The sequence below is a fragment of the Rosa rugosa genome, chromosome 6 (genome assembly GCF_958449725.1).
Source record: "Rosa rugosa chromosome 6, drRosRugo1.1, whole genome shotgun sequence".
Classification (NCBI taxonomy): Eukaryota; Viridiplantae; Streptophyta; class Magnoliopsida; order Rosales; family Rosaceae; genus Rosa; species Rosa rugosa.
In genome coordinates this window covers 25,590,714-25,604,382 of record NC_084825.1, presented here as the reverse complement: position 1 = coordinate 25,604,382, position 13,669 = coordinate 25,590,714, and the positions used below count along the sequence as shown (strand labels likewise).

Below are 13,669 nucleotides of genomic sequence, written 5' to 3'. Positions count from 1 at the left end.
ATAGCTATATGTGTTCATCAAGGTTACAACGGTAAAGGGTTTGTGAAAAAGTCTCAAAGCTAGAGGCTACAGAATGGACAAAAATTAAGTGCTGCTATTATAAATGCAACTACGTTTCAATGCACCGGCCTCTTAGTCTTAGTCTTGTTCCCATAGAGAGGAATTCCTCAATCTAAGCCTGAATATATACCCTAGCTATAGTTAGTGTGAATTACTTAATAGTACTAGCTAGAGTGTGAATTAGCTAGAGTATGATAGTGTTGTCCAACGAAAATATAGCTTATAATAGTACTACATTACTTTTATTTGAAGGATTCAAATATGAAAAAAAAAAAAAAAAAAACTAACCCCAAACAGAACCTCAAAAGCATAATATACCTGCTTACAGATTCTCATAGTTACATTATAGAGCAAGCATTTGGATTTTCATCACTAAATATTTGTGGAGCATAGACATAGTGAATGAAATAAGGAGCACTCCCCTCTTTTGTCTTAACCTCCACCACCTTTATCTCTTCCTTAACGTGTACAACCTTGGTATCTATTTCAGTAGATTTACCACTCTCCTTCTCCTTCTCTTTCTTTTCCTCCTTTTTCTCTGGGGGTTTTGAGGAACTCTTCTCCTTTTGTTTCGTCTCATCCTTCTTCTCTTGTTTTGGGGGTATAATCTCAGCGTGTTTGTGCACCTTTTTGCGCAAGTACGATATTAGTTTTTCAGGATCAATTGTTCCTTCCACTGCTAGGGTTTGTGCTTTCATGTCCGTTTTAACATTGTGAACACCTGCATATGCATCACTGACATTTCATGATCATATAATATATTGAAGATCTTTGAAATCATAATTAATTACATACCTTTGTTCGTTAACAACTTCTTCTTTAGATCTTGCTCACATTTGTGGCAATGCATGTGAACCTTCACTAATGTTGTCCGTGAAATTGCCTTAATTTGAAACCAAACAAACAGAATTAGCTGATCGAATTGCATGCATCATCCATCATCATCCATTTCCCCAGTTACATTTAGATGTCTATCACCAGCAGTTTCATTTTCTATATATATTTGAATCAGTGAATTACTACAGCTTAATACCAAAAAATCACGAAATTACCTTCATCGACTATATCGGCTCTAAACTTTCTATAAATGTCCTCAGACATATCATCTGTATGTGATTTTCCAAATTCACCTAACAATTTTTTCAGTACGCCAAACAAAAGAAAAGATTTCTATCTTAAATTAACCTTCAATTGCTGCCCATGATGATGGTTCATTTTAAATTTTCTACTAGCTAGTGAGATAAATTGATTGATGGAATCATGGAAAGATTATAAAGCAATAAATTTGAAGAATATATATGGGAGAGAGTGAGCACCACTTCTTTGGTTTCCTTCACTAATTTTTTCTCAGTTGTGATGCTTTCCTGGATCTGGACCTTGGGTGACACTAACTCAATCTTTTTCTTACAAAGTTTCTCAAGCCGTTTCTGTATCTTTGTCGGGTCGAAATTGCCTTTTACCTTGATTTCACCTTTGTCCCTTTCAACCTCCACATTGTGAACCCCTGGTAAAAGGTTCACACAGTCAAATTCATAAGTGCCTCAAATATGAAGGATAAATTTATACAAAGGAAAATCAAATGACCTTTAATTTTCTCTTCCATTTTGTTCACACAAAATAAGTAAACATCTAGCTTTAATTACCTTGGGTAGCAATAAGAGGCTTCTTGATCTCACGTGCACACTGTGGGCAGTGCAGGTTAACCTTATAAACAGCTGTGATTACTCCATCTTTCTCCTTGGCTTTCTTTTCATCTTTTGCTTTGTCGTCTTTCCGATCTTTCTCCTTAGCTTCTTCTTTTGCTGCCATACCAATTAGCAGCAGAGACCAAAGAGGGATTTCAAAACCAATCAAGCTAGTAACTGGAGTTTGGAAATAGTTAAGTGAATGAAATGGTATTAGTTTTGCATTGCTTTTCAAGGAACCGTGTTGGTTGGAATTGGCGTGGAGGTAGCTCACCACCCTTTGATACTTGAACTAATGGAGAAAATGGTTGGTTCTTTTATATTGGATTTTAATTTGTGGCAGATTGTCCATTAAATATGATTGTTTACCTTCTCCATTTTTCCTAGCTAAAAAGTTGTTTCATGTGCCATTTGGTATTCCGTCACCCATATTGTGAGTATCATCAACTCCCAATGGTTGTAGTTACTAAAGTAGCCTACTTATTCCAAATTTTCCATCACAAAGTGGCACAAGAGTCTACAAAATTAACCAAAAGAAGTAATCAATTCTCAAGTTTCCTCAATCCTCATCGTAGAATTGTTATATATATTGCAACAAGTTGTTATCAAATAGAATATGAATTCGTAACAAACGTAGTGATTTCTTATACATCACAATCGACAAATCCGATGAGAATTTGTCGACTAATCAGTTGTACGTAGATCCTACTTGGATTTATTCCAAACCAAAAGTTGTAGAAAAGCGTGAATGCTTTAGGTGTTAGACTTCATATTGACCGGTTTTCTAGTTGCGGTAGTACAATTAGCTCTTTAATTACAACCTTTATTTATAATTCGAAATGCTATGTGTTGATGTTACTTTTGAGAAAGTTTTGCTCTCAAAGGAAAAGTGTTGGGCGTAATTGATGTGGCAAGGATAACTTGTATAGAGGAAAAGACCCTAACTATAGCTAGGATCATTCTGAAAAGCATGTTTCAACTTTCAAGAATTCATGCTGTTCATCGACTTTCTCATCATTTAGGGTTTTCAAAGAGAGACATTTTCATTCTCCAAAAAAAAAAAAAAAAAAGGAGCGAGATTTTGACTATTTTGATGAAGTCACTTGTTAGCATTGTTTACAGGCTTACTCAAAATTTATGAATGAAATATCTCTTATTTAAAGAAACTAATTTATGTATCTGAAGATTGGAATCACTCACTTGCGTTTATGTGAGATTAATAAACTCTAATTTGACTATTTTAAAAAATCACGTAAAGTTTTGATGAACTAGAAGATCGATAATTAATTTTGCAGAAGTGATCTATTCATGGAAGCCTAAAAACTGAACAGTTGAGATATCCAACCCTTCTAGTGAGGGATCTATTTTTTTGGCTATTTTAAGAGATTTCTTATGGGACCCACTTTCTGCACATATCAGCATCTCAACCGTTCAGTTTTTAGGTCTTCATAAGTAGATCACTTCTGCAAATTTTCAAACAAATTGGTGATCATTAAGGTACCGAACTAGATTAAATCAATGGACGAACTAAATATGTCCGACTTGAATTGTTCATTTTTATAATGGTAAATCATACCTCAACTTCAAAAAATATCACTTTGGTACTTGAAGTTCGGAGACCGATCCAACTTTAGTACCTAGAGCCGTTAAAGACGTTACGGCGTTAGTCAGCTGACATATAATAAAGGGTAAATGGATAATTTGAGTCTCTAATGTTATTTGTTTTTTTTTTTTTCCTCCACTTTCTGGTCCAAATCTTATCCGAGCTCCTAGAAATTTGCTTTGAGAACCCATCTCACCATTTTTCGCCAGAACTCTTCTTCGCCGGCTACTTCGTGGCACTTCCCTTCTACCCTCATTGCAAGAAATCACAACCGGCGTATGCACCCTAATTTCAAGGCTTCTCTTTCGACAAAGACAGCACACAATTGCGCCATCTTCCCTCTAATTAATCACGAAAGCCAGGGGAAGCAAAGCAGCCATAGATTCAGACTCCTAAGAGACACAAAAAGCAATGAAATTTAACGAATTAGTGAAAATTGGGGTTCTGGGTCCGATCTGGATCGGAAATTGGTGGGGTAAGGGATTGAGATCGAAACAATGCGCTGCATGAGAAAGAAGAAGGTGGGGCTGTTGAGGCTGGAGGAGGAGGAAGAAGAGAGAGCGTGATTCCAAAACTATGTATGCCGTAGTGTGCGGGAAGAGATCATCGATATTTGAAGAATAGTTGCCCTCATCAACATCATCGTCTCCTCCTATTCTCTCCAAGAGAATTCGTTTTCTTCTTCTTCTTCTTCTTCTTCTTCTTCTTCTTCTTCTTCTCTGGTACGCTTCTCCAAGAGAATTTGTGGTTAAAGTACTTGAAACTCCACTTATTGTGGGGGAGAATTTGGTTAGGTTCTTCAAGTGGGGTTTGAAGGAGAAACCCGAGTTTAGAAATCTGGAAATTGAAGTCCAGTCAGAGTCTTGCTACAGCTTTTGGGTTCTTGAAATCGACTCAAATAAGGATTAAGAGAGTCGGAGAAACTGAAATTTGAAGCATGAGAACTTGAGAGGTGAAACTGAGTTTGAACTTTGAAGACGAGAAATAGGGAGAGTTAGGAGGAAGAAGAAGATGAACAGAGCGTGAGGAAGAAGAAGAAGAAGAAGATATTGAGTGAAGGGGCAAGAATACCCCTCAAATTTTGCCATCTGGCAAACGCTGTAACGGCCAACAGTGTTTCAGGTACTAAAGTTGGGTCAATCTCCAAACTTTAGGTACCAAAGTAATATTTTTTGAAGTTGAGGTCAGGTACTGTTTGCATTTTTTTCTCTTTTCAATTTAGATAATTTTTTTTTTTTTTTTGAAATGATGTACTCATAGAGATCTAAAAACTGAACGATCAAGATGTCATATGTGATTGGAAAAATGGATCCCACAAAAGATCCTTTAAAAGGGTAAAAAAAAAAAAAAACCTTAGTGGAAATGGCCCTATATATATGTATCAATAGTGGATCCACACTTCTGCAAATAGTAAATATTAGTATGTGTGTATACACACACACACACATGTTCTATAGATGACCTCCTTACTTTAAGAATTTAACGAACTTTACTATTTTTCACTAATATATGACCTAATTCAACTATTTTAACCGTTGATCCTTTAGATTCGCTGATCCTTTAGATTCATATGGAATAATTGTGTCTATAAAATATTAATCAAATCTATAATCATTTGGTCAATGAAAATGTGTGAACAAATGTAGTCTGTTAGATAAAATTATAAACATTATGCTAATCAAATGATTAAACGTTTTCAGTGGTTGTATTTTCTCAAACTTCGTACTGAATTATCGGTTGCTTCCTTCCTCTCTGCTAGGGTTTTAAAAAATTCTCTCTCTCCGTCCGGTGACGCTGTCGTCGGACGGGACTTGGTGACCTTTTAGGTTCGTTTTCTGTGTTCGCGCCTTCATTCCGGCGACAAGGGGTTTGCTGGATATGGTAGGGGAGATCAAGGCTGCTGTCGGGTGGTGGTTCCCTTCTTGCTGGCTGGTGGGATCATAGTTGGCTAGAGTGGCGGCTGGACCGACGTGGAGGCAGGGTTGGCGACGTGAAGTGGTTTTGCAGGGTCGGAGCCGGACTGGAGGTATTGAAATCGTGGTGGCGTGGCTTAGCTCAGGTTTGCCTGACCCGATCTGGATTGGATCTGATTGGAATGGTCTGATCTGGGTTGCTGCGCATGACTCCGATCTGGTGAAGGGATTGGTTAGGAAGGGGGGCGCCTCTCCACGGTGCGGCGGGAAGGGAGCGAGGTTGCCGGCGGTCGAGCGAAGGTGGCTGTGCGGCGCAGATGGTGGTCCGTCGGAGGTGGTTAGGTTGGGCCAGGTTGGGCTAGCAGTCTACGATCTGCTTGCGTCATGGACTGCTGCTTGGTGGCACTTCCCACATTCTTGACCGACTATTGGGCTTGGGTTCTGGTATCGGGCCCAATCTGGGCTGTGTTGCTTTTAATTTTCAGCTTCTTTGTTTTTTCAATTGTAATCTATTTTACGCTTTCAACAAGTCCCGACCATTTTTTGGTTTGGAGATGTGGGCTTTGTCCCGGCTTGCGCATCTTGCGTACCATGTTTGCTCTAGGTAGGCGGTGAGTTTCTTGTTTCGTCAAATGGTCGCAGCCTGGTCGCAGCCTCTTAGTGGTAGAATGAAACTTAGTGCCACCGGCCTATATTTCCGGTGGCAGCATACTGGGAAAGCTGATAATATTAGTCACTTATGGCTTCGCGTGAGCATTATCTTTCCGGTTTGTCACCACATTTGTAAAGCGAATGGAGTAGCCTGTAGAGTGCTCTTTGCTAAATGGTGCATGATAGAATGCATATTCTTAGGTGAGACGCCTGTTATTATTTCAGGTGGTTCTCTTGAGGCTTATTGTAATTTGGGGTTAAGGCACTATGTATGTCCCCCCCCGTGTATTATATGGTTTCATTAATGGTTAAGGCGTGAGGGCCGCTGCACCAGCCATTTCTTTCAAAAAAATGATTAAACGTTTTCTGATTGGGTAAATTCCCTCTATGGTACCTGAGGTATGGCCAATTAGACACTTTGGTACCTAGTCTTCAAAATAGGATAATTTAATACTAGAACTTAGGCTCCGTTTGACCTTTTGATACTTCTGTTAATTTTCCAGTTACATGTAAGGATAAAATTGATATTTGGAATATATGTATAAAAATAAAATAAAAAACATGAGTTTTGTGGGTTGATGACCGTTCTTCATCATTTTATGGGTATGAATTAATGATTTTGGGTTTATGTTGAACATGAAATAATCGAATATTATGTTTAAAAAATCTAGTTGACGTGATTGAACACCCACCAGACTACTCCACCGAGTTATGTCAAATTCACCGAAAGTAGTCTCGTGGGTGTTCAAATCACAACGGCTAAATTTTTTAAACATAAAATTCAAGTATGTCAGCTTCAACATAACCCAAAAACATTAAATCATGTTCATTTGTTCCTAAAGGACCCAGAAAATGATGAAGACCCGGGGCTGATGGCCATCAACCCACAAAACTCATGTTGTTTATTTTATTTTTATAAATAGATTCTAAAAATTGACAGAAGTACCAAAAGGTCAAACGGATCCAAAGTTCAAGTATCAAATTATCCTCTTTTAAAGACTAGGTACCAAAATGTTCAATTGGCCATACCTCGGGTGCCATAGAAGGAATTTACCCTTTTCGATTTGACTAATTTTTTGTAGGATTCACATGTCTTTATTATGTAACTAGAGAATGACTTGTTTAGATTATTAAAATATATGCTTAAAATAAAAATATCCTCAAAATTCAAGTTTATGGAGATCCTCTCTAAAATCTCACGTTTTAGAGAGCACTTCCTTACTTTAAGAATTTGAAGATTTTTACTATTTTCCACTGATATATGACTTAATTCAATAATTTCAACCGTTGATCCTTTAGATTCCTATGCAAGAATTGTGTCTATAAAAAATCAATCAAATTCATAATCATTTGATCATTCAAAATTGTGTAAACAAATGTAGTCCGGTAGATAAACTTAAAACGAACATTGTGCTAATCAATTGGTTAAACGTTTTCTGATTTGGCTAATTTTTTTGTAAAATTCATGTGTGTATGTAATTATAGAATGAATAGTTTAGATCACCTGTACGGCTGTACTTTAATACTTTCCATTACAAATACAAAAATTACAAAATTAGGGCATAGAGAAAAGGAAAGTAACAGGATATTGTACATACACACCACTCATACGGGGTGCAAAATTATATTACAGACTATTAGGAACAAGTTAATTAACATAGACAATTACAAGGATATTCATGCATGCATATAAAACCCCAATGCATGCAACGAATAGAATCAAAGTACTTAATTATATAGTATATAGTTAAAGAGTATGAATGATGATGCAAAATGAAATAATTAAGACATTTTGTTGTAAGTTGGGGGAGACATGTTAGTAGTAGGAAGAGGGTTAGCAGCAGCGTTATTAGGAACACCCCCTCGTCCTGCCCCTGCCCCGGCCGCTGGATCAGATTCCCTGAGCTTGGCTAACTTCTCATTCGCCATTTGTTCTCCGGTTCTAGCAATTTCTCCGGCCTTGGCGACATGATGCACCATTGTTGCTTCCGCCTCTTTTGCCAATCTCACCTCATGAGCTATGTCTGCTCGGGCTTTAGCTATTTCTTTCTCGGCCTATATAAATTCGTATATAATTGGAATAACTGTGTGTTAGTATTCCAAAACATAGGCAGAGCAGGCGAGTAATGTAAGTGTATGAACTACACATATGCACATCTGATCGACATCAATGGAGTCTTGTCACGGGAGAGACGCACTACAATGGTAATGTGTAATTTGAATTTTTTTCCTTCGATGCTTATATCTAAAATTACATAGTTATATAATTAGATTTTCTTTTAATCATGGTTCCAACATAAGTCCTAGATACTTACATCCGACTTTCTTGAAATAAGGTCGTTTAGGATATTAGCACAATATCAACATCAAATGATCCACAAGAGATCCTATATGCATTTTTTTCGGTTAAAAATCCTACATGCATTTGGGGTATTATGCGAATCACTTCTCTAATTGATATGTGAACTGCCTTTAAATGTGAACATCTATTAAGATGTATTCAACATTGTGGTTAGCAAGTATAATGATCTATGTAACAAGTATATGGTCTTGTGACCACGTACCTTCTCTTCGGCCCTAGCCTCTTCCTTGACCTTTTTCATGGCGGTCATTTCACCAAGCTTGTCCTTAACAGCCTGCATTTTTGCCTTCTCTCTTATGAACAACCTACAACGATCGAAATCAAATGAGTTGCACTGTATAATTATCTAAATGGGCAATTCTCAATTGTGCCATATATATAGATGTAATAGGATTCACATCGTGCAGATGTTTAGTACAAATTTGTGGATGATATTTGAAGGGACTTCCATCAAGCACTCTAAAATTAATCTTTACCCCCAATGCCAATTCAAGATCCGGTTTTTAAGTTGAACTCTTATGAATGGTGTGTGACTGAAATTCATTATTCAAGTAGGGGAATAGAAGGCCATGCAATACTAATTACCTAAATAAAGTCATTGAATAGCAATTTGTCGATAGCGGTTGATTGCTTGAGTACTCCTCAGATTTGAACTTAATACAACCTCACCTACGTTTTTCGTTTGAGATGGGTCCATCTTTTTTTTTTTTTTTGAAAAAGGGCCGGTGCGGCTGCTCTCAAGCCTTGATTAATGAAACTGCAGAATACATGGGGGGACATAGTGCCTGAACCCCAAATTACAATAAGCATCGAGATAACTTCTTGAGATAATAACAAGAATCTCAACTAAAACAATGTATTCTAACAAGCACCGACTAGCGAAGAGTGCTCTACTGGCTACTCCATTCGCTTTACAATTGTGGTGACATACTGGAAAGATAACTCTATTACGAAGAAGCATCATTACAAATAGCACAGTTTTCCCACTATGTTGCCACTGGAAAATAACTCCAGTGACACTTAGTTTCACCCTGCCACTAGGAGGCAGCGACAATTTGACCAAGCAAGGAACTCGCCGCCTACCCAGAGCAGACACATTACTGCTACTAGGCGATTGCAACCATTTGCCAAAGCAAGGAGCTCGCCGCCTACCTAGAGCAGACAAGGCACACAAGGTGCATAGACCAGGACCAAGCCCACTGCGCCCTACCACTAAATGGTAGATGCTTATTACCGACATTAAGCCACAACCTAGTAAAAGTAAAAAACAACAAAAGTAAAGAACAAGGTAACCTAGGCCCAAAACAACAGTCCAGGCCCAAGCACCACTAAAGGATTGAGCAACCCACCATCCAGTCCAAATATCAGTGAGAATGCAGCCCATATCCCAGGCCCAACGTTGCATCAACGCACCCAACCTCTGCACCCCGTCGCTGAAGTCGCCGTTGCCGCTGTACCACGCACGCCGGCACAACACCAACGTGAACAGGACTCGATCGCCTTCGCACCACCCTAGTACCCAACCCAAAGAAAATCTGGACAGAGAAACCCCAAGATGAGATCATTGTCGAAGCCATTGAAGAACATAACCAAGCTTCAATTTTAGATCCCACCGCCTCCACCCAAATTGCCCGTCACCAACCACCCCTACGATCCGATCTTGACCTGCCACAACAAGCCACGGACACCGTCTACCCACCACCCAAGCAACGCTGCCCTGAGATGGTCTCCCACCGTATTTGCCGCTGGCTGACAGTAACCGAAACCAACCCATTGAAAGGCCAGCAACCACAACAGGAAAATTACCCATCTGGCAGAACCCACCACACTCCTACGAGGCCAGAGGCCTGTCTCGGCGCAGTGAACAGCCGGACGAGAACCAGAGAGCGAAAAGAAAACCCTAAGTTTTTAGAAATAGTGCGTGGAGCGCGTTCTGGGAATTTAGTTGTTCAATGGGTCCATCTTTGTGAAATAGAGTTTTTATTTTTTATTTTTTTATTTACATTAAAATCACCCGGTCCTTACTGATCTTTGTTTCTTCTTCGTTATTTTTCTAAGTTAAAAAGATAATTCATGATGTAATTTACCAAACAATAAAATAACGAATCACTCATAAGAGTCGTCAGAAAAAGTCATTACTCACAGTATTTCCAATAGAAACACACCTCTAGCGCATTCACTTTTGAAGATTACACTCAAAATAAAGAAAACTAGAAGCCCTGAAGCGATTAAAATGAAACAACAAAGTTTCCACTTTCCTTGAAGAAGAAATCGGAGCTTCCAAAGGAGTTTCGTCCTCATATAGCGCTTCCTCCTCCAACCAATTTAGAAATCGCTTCCTTTGATTTTTGGACGAGCGTTATCAGCTTTCCTGTTAGGGTTCGCCGCTCCTTCTGGCTTTGGTCTATTCTTCCCACTCTCTCTCTCTCTCTCTCTCTCTCTCTCTCTCTCTCTCTCTCTCTCTCTCTCTCTCTCTCTCTCTCTCTCTCTCTCTCTCTCTCTCTCTCTCTCTCTCTCTCTCTCTCTCTCTCTCTCTCTCTCTCTTTTGAGATGAAATGGTGAGCCTCCCATTGTCTAGGAATGGCTAAATCCATTTCCTCGATCATAGCTAGTAGCAGTGTAGGCAAAGCCAGCAAAGCTCTGTCGGCCCTCTTATGGCCACTCAGAGAGACGACTTCTGCCTCCTCCACTAGTAAAGGAGGCTTCACCACTTTTGGCAGCAATTGGTCCGCCGACACACTTGAAATTGCGGAAAGAAACCTAAAACAAGCCGGGTATGAACCGGCTGAGCAAAACTCTTAAGAAGTTAGCAACAAACAACCCAGCACGTACTATTCAGATAACACCCTCCCCCCTCGTGGATGGCCCAGTAGACTTAGCTCCAGTCTGCAGTGGAGCCGCTTGCCTGAAAGGAACCCTAGACTTACTAGTTTAAACAACGACAACCTTGTCATTGCTGTCAAAGGCGGCCTCGCTTTCAAATCTTCCATCTCCTTCACTAGGAGCTTAATTATCCCACTCACCAACATGCTCTAATAACCCACAATCCCTGTACATAGGCACCCTTAATCCTTTCGAATTGAAAGTCGATCAAATTAGGTTCAACTTTCTGTGAAGAGGTAAATTGCCTGAAAATCCTAATCTGCCTTCTTGTATTCATCACTAATCAAATTCTTTGCTCTTTGCTCTCCTGCCTACAATGCAGTGCAATCAGGTAAAAACGGATAACCATACCCATCATCGACCCTACCCGAACTAAGGCCCCATTTGGGATTGCTTCGCTTTTAAAAAAAAATCAACTTTTGTTCAAAATTTTATATTTTATTGTGTTTGGTAAATAAATAAAAAGTAGCTTTAATTGAAAGTTATAGGTCACTGGCAACAGATTTTAGAAGCAGCCTAGAGGTTGCTTTTAGAAGCTATTGTGGATCAAAACACACTTTGCATGTGTTTTATGTACTGACAGCACTTTTAAAAATATTATTTACCAAACACGAAACTGTTTTAATTCACAGCTGATTATTCTCACAATACAGCAATAGTAGTTTTTTTAAAAAGCACTGCAATCCCAAACTAGCCCTAAGACCATACCTTATCTGTAAGATCAAATATGGACATAACACATATCATCATAAAGTAATTGATGATTAGCTTAATATCAATCCTAGTTTAACATGGATACAAACAGTGAATCAATACTAGTGACTTAATGAAGTAGTGTATCAATTCATTAAGGATAGTAATCCATTGCTTAGTCTACAAGAAAGGCTACAAGTTGTGATACATTAGGAATCTAACAGTGAAACCTAAACCAACAAGGAATGCTTTAATGGGAAGCTTCTTAAGGTTTAAGTCTCATATATATACAGATGAATTGGTCCCTGATTACTACCACGACTATTGCATAAGTTCTGTCCATTGAGAAGCAAGTTGGTAAGTAACAGAAGACCACATTCAGTGATCGAGTTAAGCAGTTGCATAAGATGGAATCCATGTTTGTTATTGCTGAAGGTAAGCCTTAATCCTTTTATGATTGTTGTGCATATGTTGTGAGCATGTAACTATGGTTTTACAATTGGTATCAAAGCATAGGCTCACAAATATGAAAAATCGTTTTAGGGTTTTGCAAAACGAACATAAATTTTTTTAAGGGTTTTTTGCTTTACGGGTCAAGTAACTGATCAGGTTACTGACCGAGTCACTGGTCATGTAACTGATCAGGTACCTGACCAAGTAAGTAACTGACCAGGTAACTGACCAAGTAACTGGTCAGGTACCTGATCAAGGTAAGTTACTTAAGTCGACTGCTGCATCTGGTTAATTATAAAATTCACGCTTCCGCTATGATTTTTTAGCAGCAAATTGGGGAAAAAGCAAAAACAGGTTTTTCTGTGAAAATTGTTTTCGATTCATAGCATGATAATTAAGTTTTGATTGTGCTCAAGAACCCTAGAAGCATTCCCGGCGTGCGTTAGGTTAGAGTAGATGGTGACCGGATGAAATTTACAATTTCTTGATTGTTCTGTGGATTCTTGGAATCGAAACAATTGTCTGTGCTTCAATGTGTATGTGTGAATTGATATGCATGTTCAGTTGATTGATGATATGGTATTGTATCTGTGATTGTGTAAAATTGTATGAAGAACAAAAATCTCCCAGAAATTATTTACACATTGTTAAAGTTGACAGATACAAGAGCTTAATTTTCTTACAAGGATGAATCTGGATAAAATATAAAGTAAAAGAGCTCATATGTTTTGTGGTTTTCTGTTGGCATAAGTGATTATGATGCACAAAGCATCCTTCATTGATGTTGGCAGAAAACACTGATCAGGTACATGTAACTGGTCAAGTAACTAACCAAGTAACTGTACCTGATCGAGTAACAAAACTGAAATTGTGTTTTGTGTTTTAAAACTATGCTTCAATTTTATCTTCCAAAGAAGTGGTTAAGTATGGTTTTAGAATACAAAACAGCAGTATGCATGCTTGATGAAAATAAATACGGATACTTAGAAATTTTTCTTCTGTCTAAAGATGTGGATAAATTTCTTTGGATAACTTGTTTTCATTAAACATGGCATATTGATAAAGAACTCCAGGATGTTATGTTTCTGCTCGAAAGTGTTGCTTAACATTGTTTTTTGTTATGGACTGATATGAATGCAAGTATGGATTGTTTAGGTTTTCTGTATGTTCTTGTTTTGGTTGCTTAAAGCTAAATAAAACACAGAAAACTTAAAATTAATTTTCTTTACAAAATTGAGAACTCACATGAATTTTGTTTTGCTCCTTAGGTAACTCTTACATGAACTTGAACAGTGTCTTGATGTTAACTGGAACAAATTATAGAGCTTGGCTAGACTCCGTAGAAAACTACATGGGAATGCATGAA

The 13,669-nt window shown here is 38.3% G+C and overlaps 2 protein-coding genes across 3 annotated transcripts; both read right to left on the bottom strand.

The window, feature by feature from the left end:
- Positions 1–274: 274 nt before the first annotated feature.
- LOC133718060 (heavy metal-associated isoprenylated plant protein 4) lies at positions 275–2,000 on the bottom strand. 2 transcript variants are annotated; one of them, XM_062144856.1, is made up of 4 exons: positions 1,704–2,000; positions 1,521–1,564; positions 856–943; positions 275–781 (listed from the first exon to the last, which is right to left on the bottom strand). In XM_062144856.1, exons 1-4 carry the CDS (start codon positions 1,867–1,869, stop codon positions 399–401), a joined length of 681 nt encoding a protein of 226 aa, XP_062000840.1. In that variant the 5' UTR covers positions 1,870–2,000; the 3' UTR covers positions 275–398. The 2 variants fall into 2 exon arrangements, with proteins under 2 accessions (XP_062000840.1, XP_062000839.1); XM_062144855.1 differs by having other exon boundaries at positions 284–781; positions 1,377–1,564; positions 1,704–1,989.
- A 5,427-nt stretch (positions 2,001–7,427) lies between these two features.
- Positions 7,428–8,633, bottom strand: LOC133718179 (late embryogenesis abundant protein 6-like). The gene is made up of 2 exons (XM_062144990.1): positions 8,477–8,633; positions 7,428–7,967 (listed from the first exon to the last, which is right to left on the bottom strand). The coding sequence occupies exons 1-2, from the start codon at positions 8,552–8,554 to the stop codon at positions 7,695–7,697; spliced, it is 351 nt and encodes a 116-aa protein (XP_062000974.1). The 5' UTR covers positions 8,555–8,633; the 3' UTR covers positions 7,428–7,694.
- Positions 8,634–13,669: the final 5,036 nt, after the last annotated feature.

Excerpts from the sequence above, each read along its gene's own strand:
- LOC133718060 (XM_062144855.1), bottom strand. The coding sequence starts at position 1,869 with ATGGCAGCAAAAGAAGAAGCTAAGGAGAAAGATCGGAAAGACGACAAA. Across the intron at positions 944-1,376 it reads TGAAGGAAACCAAAGAAGTG|GCAATTTCACGGACAACATT; the intron begins GTGCTCACTCTC and ends TTTCAAATTAAG. Across the intron at positions 782-855 it reads GAAGTTGTTAACGAACAAAG|GTGTTCACAATGTTAAAACG; the intron begins GTATGTAATTAA and ends ATGCATATGCAG.
- LOC133718179 (XM_062144990.1), bottom strand. The coding sequence starts at position 8,554 with ATGCAGGCTGTTAAGGACAAGCTTGGTGAAATGACCGCCATGAAAAAG. Across the intron at positions 7,968-8,476 it reads AGGCTAGGGCCGAAGAGAAG|GCCGAGAAAGAAATAGCTAA; the intron begins GTACGTGGTCAC and ends GAATTTATATAG.